The 23508-nt window shown below is 36.4% G+C and overlaps 1 protein-coding gene across 2 annotated transcripts in view; it reads left to right on the forward strand.

Annotated features, from left to right (window-relative positions):
* The first annotated feature begins 1721 nt into the window (after positions 1-1721).
* The window catches only part of CTNNBL1 (catenin beta like 1), a 218907-nt gene continuing 197120 nt past the window's right edge, over positions 1722-23508 (forward strand). Inside the window, exon 1 of one of the 2 annotated variants that reach the window (XM_051979353.1) lies at positions 1722-1840. In XM_051979353.1, coding sequence (XP_051835313.1) covers positions 1811-1840 — 30 coding nt within the window. In that variant the 5' untranslated portion in view covers positions 1722-1810. The remainder of the gene's footprint in view (positions 1841-23508) is intronic. The other variant, XM_051979354.1, reaches the window with a different exon arrangement.

Genomic DNA, 23508 nt, shown 5'->3' on the forward strand with positions numbered 1-23508 from the left:
TCTTTAATATAATTTTCATTTAAAAATATGTAGATTAAAACAAATAATGTTGAACCATTTGACAGTGTCAAGGACTTTGGTGAGCATTTTCTTTTCTCAATTTCCTTCAGGTTTCTGTTAAAATCTCATCATTTGCAAGAAGCCTTTTCTAATTCCACGTAATGCCCTTGTCTTCCCCCAATATCATCTCCAGTTTATCCAGTATATATTGTTGTTTGCAGTCCATCTTCCCCATTAGATGTGAGTTCTTGGAGAACAGTGAGGAATTTCTGTCTGTCTAGCCCCAGCCAGCCCAATGCCTGGCATTAATAATTGCTTATTAACTTGAGTCTGGATTTGCAGTAACTGCCATTGCTGAGGAGCGGGTTGCTGGGTCCTGTCTCCACAGGGATTGTTTCACTGGATGAAGGCCTCTGGATCTGGAATGAAAGCCAGGCTTTCGGTTTGATGACGCTACTATTACTATTCCTGAGGCTCTTGGGCTCAGGGTCCTGGGCCGTCTCCAACAGAGTCTGAAAACAAATGATTATTCATTAAAATCGCCGCCACACAAAAATGAAAGAGTGCCTTCCTTTATGGACCTTTCATTCTACAGAATATCATAGAAAGGTACTTTTGGTAGAAGCTAGTTGTTCTAAGAGGCGGAGGCCAAGTACAGGCAGCCTGTGCTCAAAGCACAAAATGGGAAAAACGGAACATTCTTTCCAAGGAACAGGAAGAACAGTTGGTTAGAACGAATGAACAAATAAAGCACTAAGTGTGTTTACTAAGCTGGGGAATGCGGATAGAAAAGCAAGACAGGTCTCTCCCTCAAAAGAATTCATCTTCTAATGGGGAGACCACTCGAATGGAAGGTTTCAGTGTAAGTCAGAGGGAAGAGTCTCGGGGACCAAGCAGATGTGACCGCCGCTTCTTGAACTTCATTTCTAATGACCCCAATCCCATCAGTTTCTGCTCAGCACGGTCCCTGGCGGATAAAGGCGATTAATAAGGGTTAGTAACTGATGGATGCTGGGTAAAACTTCAGCGGCCGCAGCACCTGCGGGAGGCGGCGACGGGCGGCAGCCCCATTGGGGGGGTTTCCCAGAGCCCCTGAGGCGGAGGTGAAGGGAGCCCACCAGTCCTGGGGATGGGTTGTTCCAAGTTACCAAGTGGGAAAAGGGAAAGTCCTGGGGGAGCAACAGGAAAGACCGTTTGTTTCCCTCCCCTATTCCCGGTTGGAAGTATTCGGGATCCGGGGGTCCCTCAGTGTCACAAAGCGGGACGGAGGGTGGTGTCTCTGCCCTAGGAGTGCTCTGCTGCTTCACTTACGCTAGCTTGCCTGCCCTGTGTGGATATGCCATGTTACCCAGAGGAAAAATGGTTCTCCAAAGAGAGAAATGTGAAGTAAGCCTGGAGGGATGGTTGCCACCAGTTACACAACAATTAGACCCACCAACAACTGTTTGGCACTTTAAGACCTTTACAATTAGGCCTTCAATTGATATCTATTTCTTATCCGAACTTGAGAAAAAACATTGATTATTGTTTCCCAAGAGCTGGGGAGAAACCTCGCAGACTGTTGCTCCGCCGGAGGAACTCTCCTAGAGTGAACGGGCAGGTCAAATACTGCACCGCTGTCGTAAAAAAATAAAAAGAGGCACTTTCCGGCGAAGCTTCCTTTTACTGCAGTGTGGCGCGTCGCTTTTCCTACTCAGGGCTGCGGTGCGGAGGCGGCGTGCTTTGCGGCAGTGTGGCCCTAGGGGCAGCGGCGGAAGAGGAATCAAGAACCTAACGTCGAGCGTTGAAGCAGCAGTGGGTCTCGGAAATTATGGACGTAGGCGAGCTGCTGAACTACCAGGTGAGACGCGGCCTCAGAGAGGACTTTGGGTGAGGGGCGGGCCGCTGGGTTCTCCTCCCTCCTCACGGAGGAGGCCCCCGCGGCCTGACCCTTCTTACCTGGCGGGGCTCTGGGACCCCGTGTTGAACCCCCCCTTCTTTGCAGTTCCCTAACCTCAGACCTGGCGCAAGCGCAGAGGGGCCTTACCTTGTAGTTCCCAGCCCCTGTGCCCCACGCCGGGCCCTGGGAGGATTGGTGCACATTTGCTCAGAAAGTCCGCCAGAAGAGGCCATACTGTCAGTCATTATGAAGTGGAAAGAGACTTGCATTTAAAGCTAGACGATGTGGACTCAAGTTGTACAAGATGTATGACTCTGGACAATTCACTTACCCTCAGTTTCCTCCTTCCCCGCCTCCAGCAAAACGAGAAGGTGGGGCCAGACAGACTCTTGATGCTGTTTTTGTCTCCTAGGGCCCTAAGAGCTTTGACGTTTCATGCTATGTATCTTAAAACTCTTTCTCAACTCTGGCTTCTACATAGATGTCCTACATAGATGTAGGCATTTCAAACTCCACACGTCCCAGACTCGCCTTCATACCAGACTTTAAAATGTCAATTGAGATCACTACTTCCTTTCAGTTACCTAGTTTTACAAACTTGGAGGCATCTTGACAACTCTCTCTTTCAGCCCCGTCTACAGTTAGATGGGAAGTCTTGTCCACTCTAACCCCGTTTCAAGTCCTCATCATCTCTGATCTGAACTGTTAAATAGCCTCCTAAATGGTCTCCCTTTCCGCAGTCTTTCCCCTCTCGTTCTGTTTACACAAAACTGCCTGTGGTGTTCTTACAGCATAGATCCGACTGTGTCACTCACGTTCGGGAAGCTTCCGTGACCCCATCTGTCCTTAAGATACAAATGACTTGTTTTGACATTTAAAGTCCTAAGTGATGCTATTCCAACCTACTTTTCCACGCTTTTTACACATTATTTCCCTTCCTAAATGGTATGGTACCTCCAGACTGACCTTGCTGTTTCACTTAGGGCAGTCCCTTTTCTTCTGACTAGGTGCCTTTATACGCAGCATTCCTCATGCTTGTTGCTCACTTCCTTTTCACCTGTGCTTCTTAAAAATCACATTTCCTTTCAAATAAAGTCAAAAGCTACTTAAGAAACCTTACTTGATTCTCCTCTCCCTTACTAAATAGGTACCTTGTATTTACTTTATGAATAATTTGTATGCTCATGTTTCCCTTTGTATCTTCAGAGCAGAGCACTGTGTCTGAAATAAAGTAGTCATTTAGTAAATGCTTAATGTTTGATTTCTTGACTGTTGATTCAAGTACATCCACAGTTCTCCTCTCACATAGCTACCAATATGATTCAACATCTATAATAGAGAGTAATGGATTAGACACCTCAGTGTCTCTGCCTCTATCTAGCCTCTTCAACCCATCCTTTACACTGTTGCCCAATTGATTTTTCTGAAACACAGTTCTGACCATGTCATTGCCCTATTCAAAAATTATTAGTGGTTACTTTTTGTCCTTAGAATAAAATACAAGCTCTTTAGCTTGACATTTAAAGGTTCCATAGTGTACTTCCCGCCCATCTTTCCATTATTATTATTTTAAGTTCTTCCTTTCATATATTCCAGTTCAATCAAATATACCTGCTGGCTATGCTCTCTTCACAACATACCATCTGTCAACTCTGTGTACAAGTGATCTCCCATGTCTGAAATGTACTCTGTTTTCCTCTCTGCCTCACTAAATTCTTGGCTTCTTTTGGAGTATAGCACCATTAGCACTTTTTCCATGAGGACTTTTCTGTTCCTCTCTCTTGTCTGATTGTTATTGTTCTTTTTTATAATTTATTTGCCAATATTTTATAGTTTATCTGTCTATAATTGTATCTCTTCTCTTTTCTCAATTAGAATATAAGTATTCTCTCTCCTTCTTCCTCCCATAGGAAAAAAAGAAAAACAAAATCCATATAACAAGTATATATAGTCAAGCAAAAAAAATTCTTACGCTGACCATGTCTAAAAAATTGATGTTTCATTTTGCACTCTTAAATCCATCACCAAGAGGTAGATTAGTGCTTCCTTAGATCTCGGGAATCCTAGTTGGTCATTGCTTTGGTCAAAGTTTGAGATCGTTCAAAGTTGTTTGCCTTTACAGTGTGCTGCTATTGTGTATTGTTCTCCTGGTCCTGCTTACTTCACTCCTCATGGGTTCAAACAGGTCTTCCCAGAATCTCTGAAACTATCCCTTTTCTCATTTCTTATAGTACAGTAGTATTCCATTATAATCACACACCATAATTAGCTCAGCCATCCCCCAGTTGATGGGCATCCCCTCTGTTTTCACTTCTTTTATTACCACAAAAAGAGCCACTATGAGTATTTTTGTACATATAAATTCTATTCCTTTTTCTTTGATCTCAATGGACCAAAAGGCTTAGGGAAGGTGAAACTATGATGGTATTTGGGTGAAACTATGATGATATTTGTAATGTATATGAGATTGGTAAAATAACTGGAGATGTAGTTGTTTAAAGTTTATATCAACTTGGAGGGAAGTCTCTAAGGGAGTTTAGGGATCTGTCTAGGGATCTGTCCTTGGACTTATACTTTTTTTCACTTTCACCAGTGAACTGGTAGGTAGTATCCCTTTCTAATTTACAGATGACAGAAAATTGGAAAAGAGACTTAATAGATTGAATGATAGGATGTCACAACGCAGCAGGCTAGAATGATGATCTGAATCTAATAAAGTAAAATTACTAGAGGTAAAATTATGATCTTAGACTTAAATTTTTTAAAAAATCACCATGTTAAATAGAAAATTGGAGAGGAATAATAGATCAGATCAGATGAAAAAATCTTAGGGTTTTAGTACTCTGCAAACTCAGTAATCTAGAGTGACAGATGAAAAAGGTAATGCAGTCTTGGATTGCACTAGAAGAATTGTGTTTAAAAAAAAGTTGATGGTTTTATTGTCTTTTGCCCTAAATTCACATCTGTAGTATTTAGTTTTGAGTATCACATTTTAGGAAGGATATTGTCAAGTTGGAACATGCAGAGAAGGAGGGTAACCAGGATGTGAAGGGAACTAGAAACGATGGCATACAAGTTGATGGAAATGATTAATGTATTAAGAGAAAAGATTTGAGGATCAATTGTTTGAAGGACTGTCAGTAGAAGTGTAGCTCAATTTGTTCTGCTTAGTCTGAGAAGAGCAATGGGTAGACTTTTGCAGGAAGACAAATTTTGATGTAATATATGAAAAAAAATTTTCTAGCAAAGCTGTCCAATTGTGGAATGGGCTGCTTCAAAAAGTAGTTAGTTATACCTCTTGGAAGTCTTCAAGGAAAAACTGAATGACCACTTGCTAAGGATTTTGTAGAGGGATTCTTTTTTAGGCATGGGTTCTATTCCCTGGCCTCTGAATTTCTTCTCAGTTCATTCACTCACAAATCTTTTACTAAAAATTTCTGCTATGTACTCTGTACTCTGTATTTCAGAGTACAGTGATAGGTGCTGAGAAATGTTTAGATAAGATAAAAGCTCTTGTCCTTGTGGAGCTTACTATGTAGTAGAAAGATGAGACATACATCTCTACCACAATATATCATATTGAATGTATAAAATCTTTAATGATCTTTATTTTAAAGTCCCTTTGGATTCTAATATTTCATGTCCTGTGTCCTAAGATTCCTTCTAGATTTATATAAACATCTGTGATTTAGTCAAGAATATGCTTCTATGATAATTTAATTCATACTGTTGTAGAATTTCAGATGTCTTCTTGTTCAAGCTCTAATTGAGCAGAACTCCTCAACAAAAAAGGATCATTCTGCCTCTTCTTCAATGAAGATTTTCTCTGATAGTATATTAAGCATCTTGGTCATTGTCCATTCTACTTTTTAATAGCTCTAATATTTAGGGATTTTTCCACATATTGAAATCTGCCACTATTATTTCCTCCCATGTATAATAAGCTAGAAAAAAGGTTTTTTTTTTTTTTTTTTTTTTTTTGTTTGTTTCCTTTTTATCACCAGTGCGAGGACAAGGATTTGCTCAGTGTTATTCGGTAGTATAACTGTTGATAATTTATATGGTGTGACCATGTAAGGTTTGCAGAATGCTTTAGAAATATTGCTTCTTTCAATCCCCATGACAAACCTATGAAGTAAAAGCTTTGTCTTCATTTTATAGTTGAAGAAACTGTGGCTTAATAGAATCAGGTGACTTTCCCCTGCTCATACAGTAGGGTCAGTAATGGACTCAGTGTGATGACCGCATTTAACACCCAGAGTATATTAGGATCAGCCAGAGTCAGAATAAGGGAGAATGCTTGATCTTTATTCTTTGCAGAGATGAAGGGGGAATGGTGATATGAAGTGAGAGCAGTCACGACAGGAATCCGGCCAGCAGTGCCTCTGCCTCTCTCACTCCACCCACCAAATCGTCTCTACATCATTTCCTATACAACACATCAAAACTTGGATAGAGAGTAGGCAGGGCCATTCTTTCTCCGAGCATATATTAATAGAGTATTGTCCAATTGCTATTTAGCTTCACGTGCTTGGGACCTCAGTGCAACGACTCAAGAGCTTCAGCCCATTACAACTCAAGTCTCTTTCAATGCCCAATCTAGCACTCTTTCTAAATTATCACCACCATAATGCCTTTAGTTATGTTATTTGAGATTAAGTAGGACAAATTGAATCCTTCTACATTATAGCTCTTAAGATACTTGAAGACAGTTAAAATTTCTTTTTTTTAAATTTTTTTATTATAGCTTTTTATTTACAAGTTATATGCATAAGTAATTTTACAGCATTGACAATTGCCAAACCTCTTGTTCCAATTTTTCCCCTCTTTCCATCATCCCCTCCCTCCGATGGCAGGTTGACCAATACATGTTAAGTGTGTTAAAGCATATATGTCCTAACAGTTATTTTGCTGTACAAAAAGAATCGGACTTTGAAATAGTGTACAATTGGCCTGTGAAGGAAATAAAAAATGCAGGTGGACAAAAATAGAGGGATTGGGAATTCTAGGTAATGGTTCATAGTCATCTCCCAGAATTCTTTCCCTGGGTGTAGCTGGTTCAGTTCATTACTGCTCTATTGGAACTGATTTGATTCATCTCATTGCTGGAGATGGCCACATCCATCAGAATTGATCATCATATAGAATTGTTGTAGAAGTATATAATGATCTTCTGGGCCTGCTCATTTCACTCAGCATCAGTTCATGTAAGTCTCTCCAGGGCTTTCTGAAATCCTCCTGCTGGTCATTTCTTACCGAACAATAATATTCCATAATATTCATATACCACATTTTATTCAGCTATTCTCCAATTGATGGGCATCCACTCAGTTTCTAGTTTCTGGCCATTACAAAGAGATCTGCCACAAACATTTGTGCACATACAAGTCCCTTTCCCTTCTTTAAGATTTCTTTGGTATATAAGCCCAGTAGAAACGATAGTTGAGATTTCTTAATAAAATTTTTCCTTTTTCAATTCACTTATATCCATTAGACTATTGCTAAGTACAAGGCACTATGGTAGGTGTTAGAAATAGAAAGACAATAAAAAGTTTCAACAAGGAGCTTATATTCTACTTGGGTTATAGAATATATCATTATAATAATATAACACACATGTTATATTATTATAATTATATTATATATAATAATATTATATATATGTTGGGGGAGAGAGGTGCAATATGGTTATGTTGGAGCTCAAGCGGAACCCCCAAAAGGCTCGGGTTCCAGACTAGTGTCTTGAGGTATCTCAAAAGAATTTTCAGGCTTGGACAGATCTCCAAGTCAAGGGGCAAAGTATATTATAATCATCATGTCAGTTAAAACAGGCTAAGTTCTCAAACAAGTTAGCAAAGAATCAAAGACAAGAAGATAAATTTATAGGAAAAAGATAGAGAAACCAGGTAATTTGTGTCACTGATAGGCTAATTTTATGGCTTAGAACTGGAGTTGAAGAGTAGTCTGGTTCTGACTTTTTGCCCAAATACAATACCTTTAATTCTCTGGGCAGAGTTCAAGGGGGCAACCTTGTGTGTTTTTAGGCCTGAAATGTCACTGGGTCAAGTGGTGGATACCTAATTTTTTTCTGTGCCTGCATCAACTTTAAGCACCTCATTATTGTTGCTCATTAGTCTCAGAAACTCTGCTATCACTGCCCAAGAGGCTGTTATCTGACAGCTAACAATATCCTCGTCATATAGCATAAACTGGGGCAGGATGACCTATGGGAAGAAATATATCCTTTCCAACTACATCACATCCAAGGCTTCACTAGAAACTCACCACATCAGTTATACTGTAGAATGGGAATCAGAAACCAAAAACAGTCTAGTTTGGCTAGCACAAAGAGTATATAAAAGATAGCTATGGAGAATAAGTTTGGGAAGATTATGTGGAGCCAGAGTGTTGAGGGCAATAAATCTGGATTGACAGTATGAATAATCTTTTGGATTAGAGTAGAAGGGGAATGCCTTAACCATAGATAGATACTGGATTGGTAAATCTGCTCAGATGTAGTAGATTTGGATACAGGACCACTCTTCTCCTTGTCACATATAGTTGTTTTTGTTTGTTTGTTTGTTTTAACAAACTGCTTTTATTTGGGAAATCTTTAGAGAACTCTGATTAAGGTGGTCTGCTACCCATTCTGTTTTCACTTATATATGGAAGCAGTGATGGAAGAGGTTCTGTTTAAGGATAAGAGAATAGAAGTCAAGCTTAGATCTAGTTGTAGAAGGTACATCTGCAGTCAGTTCTGTGTGGTTAGGAGTATGCGACTTAATTTTATAATTATTTATTCATCTGTAAAGTGGAGCTAATAATTTATCATTTAAAATGGGATTTAAAGAAAGGAAGTCAACTAGGTGGCTGGTGAGGGCACTCTAATTTATCTTCTATATTGATATCAAAATGTATTTCCTTTAGGGAAGATCTAATTATGTTACTCTTCTACTCAGTAAATTCCAGTCATTCTTTTTCCCTTTTGCCTCTAGGATAAAATGTAAAATCCCCATTTGTTTAGTTTTTAAAGGTCTGCATAAACTGGTCTCAATCTGTCTTTCTAGCATCATGTCCATTACTCCCTCTCCTGTATTCTGCTATAATGTTTGTTAAGTGCTTAACATAGTAGTATCTGACATAGAGAAGGCTTTATCAGGGATGGGAGACCTTTTTTCTGTCAAGGCCATTTAGATATTTATAACATCATTTGTGGGCCATGCAAAATTAACTAAAAACTCAAGCAATGGGAAGTTGTCATACCTTCCTTTCAGTTCATCATCACTTGTAGGTGGCTTGGCAGGAGTAGAGCAAATGATTTTATGGGCCTTATATGGCTGGTGGGCTATATGTTCCCCAACCCTGTAATATATATTAAATCAAGAGAAGATGTTGATGATGATAATTATCCATTCACTGGCCTTCTCTCTGTTCCTTTCATATGACATTCCATCTGTCTTCATTTATTGGCTATCTGTCCCCCATGCCTAGAATATACTCCATCTTTGTCTCATAGTATCCTTTTCTTCAAGATACAGCTGAAGCTTTGATTTCTACATGAAACCTTTCCGAGCCTCCATTATCTAGTGTCCTCTTTATGTATGTAGCTACCTTGTATTTAACTACTTTGTATTTTCTATTTTTCTCTGTGTGTATATAAGATATCTTTTTCCCTATATGTATCTATCTTTATAGCCTTTTTTTCTTTCCCCATCTGAGAGTAGAGATTGTTGAATTATTTTTATTTGTATTCAAGTGTAGCATGGTGCTTGATAAAGAACAGGTGCTTAAGAAATGCTCATAGAAAAAATAATTATAACAACTTTTTTGTGATGGCTAAGAATTAGGGATCGAGAGGGTGTTCACTAATTGGGGAGTGACTGAACAAGTTGTGGTATATGATCGTAATAGCATGTTATTGTATTAAAAGAAATGTTGAACAGGATGATTTCAGAAAAATCTGGAAAGACTTGATCTGATTGCATAATGAAGTGAACAGAACCAGAACCAGAACATAGTATGATGAACAACTGTGAACGGATTAACTATTTTCAGCAAAACAATGATCCGAAACAATCTCAAAGGATTAATGATGAAAAATGCTATCTAGGGAAAACTGATATTGTCTAAATACAGACTAAACAATACACTTTCTTCCCTCCCTCCCTCTCTCCCTTCTTCCCTCTCTCCTTCTCTCCTTCCTTCCTTCCTTCTTTCCTTCCTTCCTTCCTTCTTTCCTTCCTTCCTTCCTTCCTTCTTCCTTCCTTCCTTCCTTCCTTCCTTCCTTATTTCCTTCCTCTCTCTTAGAACTTAAAAAGACAATAACTGTTTTTTTTAAAATTTTTATTTAATAATTACTTTATATTGACATTCGTTTCTGTTCCGATTTTTTTTTCCCTCCCTCCCTCCACCCCCTCCCCTAGATGGCAAGCAGTCCTTTATATGTTGGATATGTTGCAGTATATCCTAGATACAATATATGTTTACAGAACCGAACAGTTCTCTTGTTGCATAGGGAGAATTGGATTCAGAAGGTATAAATAACCCGGGAAGAAAAACAAAAATGCAGATAGTTCACATTCGTTTCCCAGTGTTCTTTCTTTGGGTGTAGCTGCTTTTGTCCATCGTTTATCAATTGAAACTCAGGTCTCTTTGTCAAAGAAATCCACTTCCATCAAAATAAAGACAATAACTGTTAAATAGTTTTTGCATGTAGTTTGAAAGAAATAAAAAAGAAATGCTTGTAGATTGATGTGAATGTTAAGAGTTTTTCCATGAGTTGTCCCCAGAGGTCCTTGTTTTTAGTGACCCTTTCATTTAAACTGCAGTAGTCTTTGTGTATATTGTGCTATTGTGCTATTTCACTCTGTATCAGTTTATATACATCTTACCATGTTTCTCTGAATTTCTCATATTCATAGTTTAAAATGAATTTTAGATTAAATTTTATTTTTTATTGAACATAAATTGTTTTTCTTTCCTTCCTCTACTATTAAAGAAAAAAAAGAAACTAAAATTCTTGTTAAAAATATACACATACCAAACAAATTTCTGTATTGGCTGTGTCCAGAAACTATATGTCTTATTCGGCATCTGGCATCTGACATTTCTCTATTGGTAGGTGGGTAGTTTGCTTTTATTATTGGCTCTTTGGAATCATGGACAGCCATCACATTGATGAGAATTCTTATTACTTTCAGAGTTGTTTGCTTTTACCATATTGTTACTGTATAAATTGTTCTTCTGCCCTTTCGCTGTGTATCAATTCCTACATATCTCCCCAGATTTCTCTGAGGTTGTCTCCATTATTTCTTTTTTTTTTTCAAATGTACATTATTCACAAATAATATATAATGTATTATATACACAAATACTTTATTTAAATCCCTTTTTATTCCCAAAATACATGCATAGTTTTCAATATTCATCCTTACAAATCCTTGTTCCAATTTTTTTCTCTCTCTTCACCTTCTCCCTTAGTAAGTAATCCAATACATGTTAAATATGTACAGTTCTTCACAATTATCATGCTGCACAAGAAAAAAGAAAAAGAAAAAATGAGGAAAAAAAAAAGCACATAACAAAAAGAGTGAGAATGTTTTTTGTGATCCGCACTCTGTCCCCATAGCTCTCTCTCTGGGTGCAGATGGATTTCATCATCACAAGTTCAGTGGAACTGGCCTGGATCATCTCATTGTTGAAAAGAGCCATATCCATCATAATTGATTATCATATAATCTTCTTGTTGCCTTGTATGGTGTTTTCTTGGTTCTACTCATTTCATTCAGCATCAGTTCATGTAAGTCTCTCTAGGCCTCTCTGAAATCATCCTGCTGATTGTTTCTTATAGAACATTAATATTCCCATAACATTCATATGCCATAACTTATTCAGTCATTCTCCAACTGTTGGGCATCCACTCAGTTTCTAGTTCTTTGCCACTACAAAAAAAACCTGCTGAAAACATTTTTGTACATGTGGGTCCTTTTTCCTTTTTTTATGATCTCTTTGGAATACAGACCTGCTAGAGTTACTGCAAAGGAAGGCACAGTTTGATAGCCCTTTGAGCATAGTTCCAAATTGCTCTCCAGAATGGCTGGTTCCAGAATTCCACTAACAATGTGTTAGTGTCCCAGTTCTCCCACATCCCCTCCAGCATTCATCATTATCTTTTCCTACCATTTCAGTCAGTCTGAGAGTTGTGTAGTGGTATCTTAAGAGTTGTTTTAATTTGCATTTTTTCTGATCAATAGTGATTTAAAGCATTTTTTCATATGACTAGAAATGATTTTAATTTTTTCATTTGAAAATTGTCTGTTCTTATTCTTTGATCATTTATCAATTAGTCTCCATTATTTCTTATGACGTATTAGGCTTCCATAACATTTATGTGCTATAATTTGTTCAGCCACTCCCCAGTTAATACTTTATTAGTTTCCACTTCTTTGCTTCTATAAAAAAAGAGCTGTCATAATTATTTTTGTTCATGTGGATCCATTGAAATGCTTTGAAATGATGATTTCTGTTTCTGATGAAGCATCTTTTTTATTATTGAGGTATAATTTTTATAGGAGTTAAAAGAAGAACCCCAAGGTGTGTGGTGAAGTGGAAAGAATACTGTATTTGAGATCAGAGTTATTAGGTTCAAGTCTTGGTTCTGACATGTACAAGGTAGGTGATCTTATGTAGGTCTAACCTTTTCTCATCTTCTGTTTCTTTATTTTAAAGAGGGCTTGACTAGATGCTTTTTAAAATTCCATTGAAGGCTGACATTCTATTCTTCTATCTCTACTTTTAAAAAATATTCTGTTGAAGTGGCTAAAATATGTAACTTTGGAGTAATATATTGTGATTAGTAAGTAGAGAAAAAAACTTTAAAAAGAAGACTCTCTTCACTGGTGCCTTCAGGTTTAGACATCTCATCAGAAGTGTGCTCAGCAATTTCTTGTCAGAAGAGTTTCTGCTGCATGGGCATGTTTCATTAATTCCAACTCTAGAAAAGCAGGAAAAAGTTCTTACCACAAAAGTTTTTTATTAAAAAATTCTAAATATATTGGATAAATAGTTATTATTTCTTGTTTCACATGTGAGGTATAGTCTATTAAGTAAATTGAACTTGTACTGATTTGTGGTTTTGGTCATATATAAATTCTTGGACTTATAATGCCATTTGTGAGTATTTTGAGGTAGCAAGTTTCAGTCTTAATATATAGTTAGTGTCTTCTTTATTCTTTTTTTTTTTAATATTTTATTTTATTTTATTTAATAATAACTTTATATTGACAGAATCCATGCCAGAGTAATTTTTTTACAACATTATCCCTTGCACTCATTTCTGTTCCGATTTTTCCCCTCCCTCCCTCCACCCCCTTCCCTAGATGGCAAGCAATCCTATATATGTTAGATATGTTACAGTATATCCTAGATACAATATATGTTTGCAGAACTGAACAGTTCTCTTGTTGCACAGGGAGAATTGGATTCAGAAGGTAAAAATAACTCAGGAAGAAAAACAAAAATGCAGATAGTTCACATTCGTTTCCCAGTGTTCTTTCTTTGGGTGTAGCTGCTTCTGTCCATCATTTATCAATTGAAACTCAGTTAAGTCTCTTTGTCAAAGAAATCCACTTCCATCAGAATACATCCTCATACAATATCGTTGTCGAAGTGTATAATGATCTCCTGGTTCTGCTCATTTCACTTAGCATCAGTTCATGTAAGTCTCACCAGTCCTCTCTGTATTCATCCTGCTGGTCATTTCTTACAGAACAATAATATTCCATAACATTCATATACCACAATTTACCCAGCCATTCTCCAATTGATGGGCATCCATTCATTTTCCAGTTTCTAGCCACTACAAACAGGGCTGCCACAAACATTTTGGCACATACAGGTCCCTTTCCCTTCTTCAGTATTTCTTTGGGGTATAAGCCCAGTAGAAACACTGCTGGATCAAAGGGTATGCACAGTTTGATAAGTTTCGGGGCATAATTCCAGATTGCTCTCCAGAATGGTTGGATTCGTTCACTACTCCACCAACAATGCATCAGTGTCCCAGTTTTCCCGCATCCCCTCCAACAGTCATCATTATTTTTTCCTGTCATCTTAGCCAATCTGACAGGTGTGTAGTGGTATCTCAGAGTTGTCTTAATTTGCATTTCTCTGATCAATAATGATTTGGAACACTCTTTCATATGAGTGGTAATAGTTTCAATTTCATCCTCTGAAAATTGTCTGTTCATATCCTTTGACCATTTATCAATTGGAGAATGGCTTGTCTTCTTTATTCTTATCAAACTTCTTTTTAAGATGCTGCTTGATAAGACTCTAAGCAGAGTCATTAGTGTGCTGAATTCTGATCAGAAAATCCAAGAAAAAAAAATCATAGTCATTTTTTCCATCTTAGATCTTCCTAGAGAAATGAGATATCTCTGGGTGGCTCAAAAAGGGTCTAGTGAGAAATGGCTGTGTACAGCATTTGGTTGCAGGCACTGAATGATTATCTGTGGCTGTATGTCAGGGAGAAAAAAGGTCCCAGATCTGGCACAAGAACAATTAGCAACCAGCAGCTCTGTCATTCATTACCCAGTCATAGATACAGTTCTGATTAAAGAGGGAACCTATGCCTAAGTAAGGTGGTCTTAGGGCAGGGATTAGTCATGTGCTTTTGGCTGAGTAATGAGCAAGTACAGAAGCAAGTAGCATCTGTGGGGCTCTGACTTTGAGACTTGAGCTCTTAACAAAATTTATTATTTTTCTTCAGTTACATGTTAGAACAATTTTTAAACATTAAAACAAAAGTTTTGAGCTTTAAATTCTATCCTTCTCTTCATGAGAAGGTAAGACATCTGTTATAGGTTATACATGTGCAAGAATGTAAAACATTTTCATATGTGTAATTTTATACAGGAAAACTTGAAATAAGTAAACAAAGAAAAAAAGTGTAAAATCACTTGCTTCACTCTGTGTTCAGACTGAGTTCTTTTCTCTGGAGGCTGATGACATGCTTTACATGAGTCCTTTGGAATTGTCTTGGATCATGGTATTGCTGACTATAATAGCTAAGTCATTCACAGATCTTCATCGTACAGTGTTGTTGTTACTATGTACTGTTTTGGTTTTGCTCACTTCACTTTACGTCGGTTTGTGCAGACTTTTCTGAAATCATTCTACTATAGCACAATAATATTCCATCACAATCATATGCCACATCTTGTATGTTTACTCAAATTGTTGTTTTGTTTAGTCATTCCCCAATTGATGGGCTTTCCCTCAATTTCAAATTCTTAGCTACCACAAAAAGAGCTGCTATAAATATTTTTGTATCAATAGATCCTTTTCCTCTCCCTTAACTGCTCCCCTTTTAAAAACTCTTTTGGAGATTCCAGCTTCTGGGATAAGACCTCATTATTTGACAAAAATTGTGGGGAAAGTTGGAAAATAGTATGGCAGAAACAAGGCATTAACCAACACTTTTAATACTCCATGCCAAGATAAAGTTGAAATGGATTCATGATTTAGACATAAAGGGTGACACTATAAGCAAATCAGGAGAACAAGAGATAGTCTTATTTTTCAGATCTGTGGAAAAGGAAGGAATTTATGGCCAAAGAAGAACTAGAGAACCTTATGAAATGCAAAATGAATTTTTTTGATTATGCTAATTAAAAAGGTTTTGTACAAACAAAAACAATGTAGCCAAGATTAGAAGGAAGTAGAAAATTGGGAAAACATTTTTACATCTAAGGGCTCTAATGAAGGCTTCATTTCTAAAATATATAGAGAATATATAGAATACAAGCCATTCTGCAATTGATAAATGGTCAAAGAATATGAAGGGACAATTTTAATATGAAGAAATTAAAACCATTTATAGTCATATGAAAAAAATTCTCTAAATCACTATTGATAAGAGAAATGCAAATTAAGACAACTCTGAGATCTCACTAAACACCTCTCAGACTGGCTAAGATGACAGGAAAGATGATGATAAATATTGGAGGGGATGTGGGAGAACTGGGGCACCAGTACATTGTTGGTAAAGTTGTGAACTGATCCAACCATTCTGGAGAGCAATTTTGAACTATGCCCAAAGAGTTATCAAATTATGCATGTCCTTTGATGCAGCAGTGTTTCTACTGGGCCTCTATTCCAAAGAGATCATAAAAAAGGAAAAAGGGCCCACATGTGCAAAATGTTTGTAGTGGCCCTTTTTGTAATGGTAAGGGACTTGAAATTTAGGTAGAATTGTCATTCTTATTGTATTGGTTTGACCTATCCTTGAGAAGTTGATATTTTTCCAGTTCAACAGTGACTTTATTTGTGTGAAATGTTTTGTATTCATATAGTTCCTGGGTTTGTCTTGGCAAGTAGGCTCTCAATTATTTTATTTTGTCTACAATTATTTTAAATGGAATTTGCCTTTCTTTCTTTCTTTCTTTTTTTAAACTGAGGCAGTTGGAGTTAAGTATCTTTCCTGGGGTCACATAGCCAGTAAGTGTTAAGTGTCTGAGGTCCAGACTTCAGAGCTGGTGCTCTATCTACTGCACTACCTACCTGCCCCTGGAATTTGTCTTTTTAACGCTTCCTGCTGGACTTTGTTGGTAGTATATAGAAATGCTGATAATTTTTGTGAATTTATTTTGTATCCTGCAACTTTGCTAAAGTTGTTTATTATTCCCACTAGTTTTATTTGATTCACTAGGATTCTCTAAGTATAACATCATATCATCTACAAAGAGGAAATAGTTTTATTTCCTCATTGCCTATTCTAATTCCTTCAATTTCTTTTTCTTCTCTTATTGTTGTAGTTCAAGGTTTCTTAAACTTTTTTCACTTATGACCCCTTTTTACCCGAGAAATTTTAATGCAATCCCAGGTATATAGGCATATAAAATAGGTATATAAGTCAAACATTTGCTGAGAATAAATCATACTTTCATGACTCTCCCATTTAATTATATGGCCCCATATGGGGTTGCAAAACACTGTTTAACAAACTTTGCTATAGCTAACACTTCTAGTACAATATTGAATAATAGAGGCGATTATAGACATTTTTGCTTTACCCCTGATTGTATTGGGAAGGCTTCTGTCTCATCCCCATTACAGATAATTCTTTCTGATACAAACTGAGATATTAAAGCCACTCTTAAACCCAGACTGAAATCTGCAGTGGAATAAACAAGACAAAAATCTCAGACCAAGAGGGAAACTATAGTTTTATTATTTGGAACTTTAGAACTTTTCAGCTGCTTGAGTCCAGCAACTCCAACTCTTGGAGTTCCAACTAGGGACAGGATCATAGTTGTGCTCATCAAATCCAAATCCATGTCAGGAAGTTGAAAAATTCAGACCAGAAAGGCAAAGAACTTGCCTCAGATCAGATTGCTTTGAATACCCTGAAAGCTTTGGCTTTCTGATCACTGAGATCCTGGAATAACACAATATTCAGTATCTCCCAGGATACAAAATAGGACCATGCAGAGCCTAGTCATTTCCTTTAGCTGGGTTCAAAGTTAGATTTATTGGGGAGAACACAAGACAATTAAGCACAAATAAAATGATATACATATATGCATATATATGTGTGTATATCTAGCTCTGTGTGTGTGTATGTGTGTGTGTGTGTATGTATATATATATATATATATATATATACATATATATATGATAAATTGGAGATATAAGAGAAAAACTATGGTATAGTAGTTCTAAAATTTTTGGTTTTCAGATCACTTTACAGATTTTAAAATTATTGAGGACTCCTCTCCCAAGAGTTTTTGTTTATGTATTTTATTGATATTTACCACATAGAAATGAAAATATCATTTTTATGAAAACAGTTTTGATACTGTGGATCTCCTGAAAAAAAGGATCCCCAGACCTTACATTAAAAAATAGATATTTTTAATATTCTTTAAAAATTTTTAAATCTTCAAATTCTCTTTATGTCTCCTGCTCCTCCTTCCTTACTGAGAAGGTAAGCAGTGATACCAGTTATACATGTGAAATCATGTGAAACATTTCTATATTAGTCATATTGCCAAAAAAAAAGGCACAAATAATAAAGTGAAAAATTTTACTTTAGTTTGATGTTAGAGTTCATCAGTTCTCGCTAGGGAGATGGATTAGCATTTTTTCATCATAAATTTAAATTTAGAATTTTCTTGGATCATTATATTGATCAGAATAGTCAAATCTTAATCATCATTACAATTTTGCTGTTGCTATTTACAGTGCTTTCCTAGTTCTTCTCACTTCAGTTTGCATCAATTTACATAGGTTTTTCTGAAACTATCCCCTTTATCATTTTTTATAGCATAATAGTGCTCTATCACAGTAATATGTCAAAGCTTATTTAACCATTCTTCAATTGGTGAGCATTTCCTCATTTTCCACAAAAAGATCTATTATAAATATTTTTGTACATAGAAATTCTTTTCTTTTTCCCTTGATCTCTTCGGGGTACAGTACTACCTAATAGTGGTATTGGTTAGTCAAAGTTTTATAACCCTCTGGTTAGTTCTAAATTCCCTACAATGGTTGAATGCAATTCACAACTGTAGTAGCAGTTCAATAATGTACTCATTTTCCTTCAGCATTGTCATTTCTGATGTGTGAGGTAGTGTTTTAATTTGCAAATGCAAAACATTTTTCCATAGACCTATATCTTTGATATCTTCTGGAAACTACCTGTTCATATGCTTTGACCATTTATCAATTGGGAAATGGCAATTATTTTTATAAATTTGACTCAATTCAAATTTCAGGAATTGGTCTTTATTAAAGGAATACTATATAATTTCTTTTTGATATTCATTGTTTTTGGTACCTTTTAGCAAAATATAGTTTCTCTGATTATCTCTTTTAATTAGATCTCTTTTTGCCTTTGCTTTGAGAGCATGATTGCTATCCTTGACTTTTTTTTTTTTAACTTTATCTGAAGTGTAATAGATTCTGTCCCAGTTCCTTATTTTAATTCTGTTTTAATTCTGATACTTTTCAACATTTACCCTTGTAAAACCTTGTGTTCCAAATTTTTCTCTCGCTCCTCATCCCCTATATAGCAAGTAATTCAGTATAAGTTAAATATTTGCAATTCTTCCAAATATATTTCCACATTTATCATGCTGCACAGGAAAAATAAAATCAAAAAGAAAAAAAAAAGAAAGGAAAAAAAAGCAAACAATAACAAAAAATGTGAAAATACTATGTTGTGATCCACAATCAGTTCCCATAACCCTCTTTGCTGCAGATGGCTCTTTCTATCACAAGTTTATAGGAATCTATCTGAATCATCTCATTGAAATAGATTCTAATTTCTAATCCATTCTACTGTATGCTTTATTCTATTTTTTGGGGTGAGCTCATCCTATTTACTTTCCACAGTAACAATTGCTGTATATTTCTCTGTTTTATTCGCTTCTGTTTATCCTTCTCTCTTTTTATCCTGTCCTTCCTTAGATGTCTATTTTGCTTCTGACTACTGACTCCCTTAATCTGCCCTTTTATCTTCCTTTGCTCAAATCTTAATCTTTTCCCTTTTTTAAATTTCCCAGTTGTGTAAGATAGGTTTCTAAATGCAACTAGATATGTGTGAATATATATATATAGTCTTCCCTTTTTAAATCAGTTCCCACTCTATTTTCCACTATAAAAGCTCTTCCTTGCATTTCTCTTTTATGTGAGAAAAATTTCCCTATTCTGCCCTTCCCCTTTTTCTAATGCATCCCTCTTTTTCTTCTCCCTCCTCCCATTTTTTGGAGATCATCTCAACATAGTAGCCTCATATCCATGACTTCTGTCTATAGACTCTTCTCACTGCCCTAGAAGTTACAGGTATCCTCTTCCCATTTAGAATTGTAAACCTTATTGAACCCCATATGATTTTGTTTTCATGTTAAATATTTTGCTTTTTATGCTTTATTTGAGTCTTGTGTTTGAATGTCACTTTTCTATTCAGCTCTGGACCTTGTGGAAGTGCTTGAAAGACTTCTAATTCATTAAATATTCTTTATCTCTCCTCCCCTCCCCCCCATTATATTGTTTTGCTGGGGAGGTTATTCTTGGTTGTAATCCTAGGACCTCTGTCTTCCAGAATACTATTTCAAACCTTTGCTGCTATAGAAGCTGCTAAATCTTTTGTGATCCTGACTGTAACTCCATATATTTGAATTATTTCAGTCTGTTTATATTTTTGGTCTGGAAGCTCTGGAATTTGTTTATAATGTTCTGGGAATTTTCATTTTGGGATCTCAGGAAGTGATTGGTGGGTTCTTTAATTTATATTTTCCCTCTGAAATTAAGATACTGGGAGCAATTTTCTTTTATAATTTCTTGAAATATGACATTTAGGCTCTGTTTTTTGATCATGCTTTCAGGTAGTCCAAAAATTCTTAAATTCTCTCCCTTCAATCTATTTTCCAGATCAGTTCTTTTTCCAGTGAACTTCTTTTATATTTTCTTCTATTTTTTAATTGTTTTATTGCAATTGAAGGCTGAGTCATTAGCTTCTACTTGCCAAATTCTAATTTTTAAGGAATTCTTTTCTTCTGTGATTACTTTTTTAACCCCTTTTTCCATTAGGCCAATTTTTCTTTGTAAGGAGTTCTTTTCTTTAGTAATTTTTTTGTGGCTCTTTTATCAGTTGGCCAGTTTTACCTCGTTTACCAAGCAGTTAAATCTGTTTTCATAATTTTTTTGCGGCACTCTCATTTTTGTTTTCTCATTTTTTTCTTTTACCACTAATCTCTTTCTTCTACTCTTCTAGGAAATCTTGTTGGGCTTGGGTTCATGCAACAGTTTTTCTTTGATGCTTTGCTTGTAGCTGTTGCCACATTGTTGTCTTCTTTTGAATTTGTGTCTTGATCTTCCCCACCATCCATAGTAGTTTTTAATAGCTCATTTCTTTTTTGTTGTTGTCCTGACTTTGAACTTTATCTTAAAGTTTGACATTAATCACCTGGGCCTGGAGAGGTACTGTTCTAAACTTCAGACTTTTTCATTTTAGAATTAGTTCTGGGAGTTTATCCAAGTTTTTGTGATACCAAAATGACATAATTGAGGGAGAAGTGTGATCACTTCTTTTCTGTTCTGCTCTTCTGCAGCTGCAAATCCTACTGTTTCTTTTGGCCCTAGACCAGTGACTAGGCCTTCTGCTCCCATATGAACAATCACAAACTTTCCTCTTTGTCCTACAACTGTGATCCAGAACCGCATATGGACAGTAGAAGTACTAGTCATTCTCAACTACACCCAATACTAGCTAATGGTCCTTTGTAATCTCTTTTTGACCAATTGTCTAACTCCCTCTACTGTGTCTGGATTGCAAGATAACTGGAAAGGTAGGATAGGGATCAGAGTATAAAAGGACTTTAAATGCCAAACAGGATTTTATATGTGATTCGGGAGGTGATTGAGATTCATTGGAATTTATTGAATGGGTATGGAGTGATTATATGGTCTAATATATATTAGGAAGATTGCTTTGACAGTAAAGTCTCGAGTGGGGAGAGATCTGTGGTGGGATAGCATCCAGAAGACTCTTAACAGTAGTGAGATCATGAGGTCCTGAACTACATAATTGTTGTGTTAGAGGAGAAAAGGGAGTGTATATAAGAGCTGTTGGGAAGGTAAAATCATAGGACTGGGTAGTAGATTGGATTAGGATAGAGGTAAGATAATGAGTTCAATTTAGAGTCCCTGTTTTCCCTTTGAGAAATGAAAGTCCAAGAAGAGTGGTCTGAATGTCCTACTTTTTTCCATGCCAAAATTTTAGCTACCAAGGTTTTCCTCATTATGACAGAATTGCCTGTCTCAAAAGTCACTTATGCCTCAGATGTCCTTTTTCACCCTGTAGTATTTTTGACTGTTGGCATATTGCAAATGATACTCTCAGCTCTCTCTTTCTACTCACTGATTGTGGGCAAGTTAGTTAATTTCCAGAGTTCTTCCTAATACAATAAGCTATTTCACAATTAGTGAGTAGATTGGGGACTGAAGCCCAGGTTTTCACATACCAAGTCTGTTGCTCTTTCTACTTTCTCTGTTCTTTCTCTTTTTCTCCCTTATTAAGAGTCATTGGGCTCAACTGTTCTCCCTTTTTTATATCTTTTACATATTTAGAATTGATGGCCCATTAGTCTTGTTTACTAGTAGAGAACATGGAGTGTTCCCCCTTTTTAAAGATTGCTTTAAATGTTTGATCAAAAAATGCATTGTAGCTACAGGTTGTCATGCTATATTTAAGGTCTTTTGGCCACCTCGTTAATGCTTCCATTGGACCAGATAATAGCTTTTCAGAACGGATGACACTTTTGGATGTTTCAAGGTTAGCTATTTATACAGAGAAGCAGTGGTCTGTATATATGCTGGGGGAGGGGAGAGGGTTTTTAGTTTGTTTGTGTGTGTGCACATGTGCGAGTGTGCATATGCGCACATGCACAGTGGGGATGTGGGATTGTCAGCAGTAATTCAGGTCTCAAAAGAGGTTGCTGCCAGAAAATCAAAAAAATGCAAAAGCTTAGCAGTAAATGAGGAAAAGACAATTCAAACCATTCATTTTATTATAGTGGATGATGAAAGAAGTCTTTCAAAGAGATTTCTTTCTTTGGACAGGGGTGAGGGTCATATCAAATTAAGGTAACATTTCATTTCTGATATAATTGGAGGATAAGAGGTGCAGAGTGAGTGAATTTTTAGCTAACCTAAACTACTGCATTTTATTTTAAGCTAATTTTATAGAACTGTAGCATGTCAGAGGCAATATATGGTAATGCAAAGAATGCTTCTTTTGGAGCCAGGAGACTTGGGTTCAGATCATAATTCTGAAATTTTGCTGGCAAGTCATAGCTTTGAACCCAGTCTCCTCACCTATAAAATAGAAATTTCTTTAATCTCTGCTTATTTCACAGGGTTGTTGTGAGGAATGTGCTTTGTAAACTCTAAAGTGCTATAGAAGTGAGCTATTTTGGAAGGGACCTTAAAAGGTAGTATCAGAAAGGGAATGAACCTTAGAAATTATTTGATTCCAACCCCTCGTTTTGTATGCTGTGAAAAAACTGAGACTTAGATAAGTTCAGTGACTTGCCCTTAAATCCCACTAGTAAAGCTAGATAAGTTCAGTGACTTGCCCTTAAATCCCACTAGTAAAGCTAGTATTTGAATCCAAGTCCTAGAATTTTAGATTCCAACTTAAGTGCTCTCTTTACGACAGTGCTACATTTAGTTCTCAAATAGATCATACTTTCTCATTTTTTTCCCCCATAAAATGTGAGTGTATTTCAAAATTTCATAGATGCAGATCAGAGCTCTTCTGTAGCATATAAAAGACCATACATGTGGTCTTTGAGAGTGGCTATGGGTTGCTGAAAAATTTATTTCCCATGCAGCTATGCTTGTTCATGTCTTTCTGATTATAGTTAGGTAAGTCCTTAAATGGCAGACATATAGGTCATTGCTGGACTCTTAGGAAAGTTTTTGCAGCTTGGTAGAGTTTTGCTAAATCCTGTATTGTGCTAGCATGGAGAATACTCACTTATCTCCAGTCTTAGATGAATATATTAAATAGTTTTTCATGATGACTTGAGATCATTGTTTTGAATACCATTTATGAGATGAACATC

This window comes from Antechinus flavipes, chromosome 2 (genome assembly GCF_016432865.1).
Source record: "Antechinus flavipes isolate AdamAnt ecotype Samford, QLD, Australia chromosome 2, AdamAnt_v2, whole genome shotgun sequence".
Classification (NCBI taxonomy): Eukaryota; Metazoa; Chordata; class Mammalia; order Dasyuromorphia; family Dasyuridae; genus Antechinus; species Antechinus flavipes.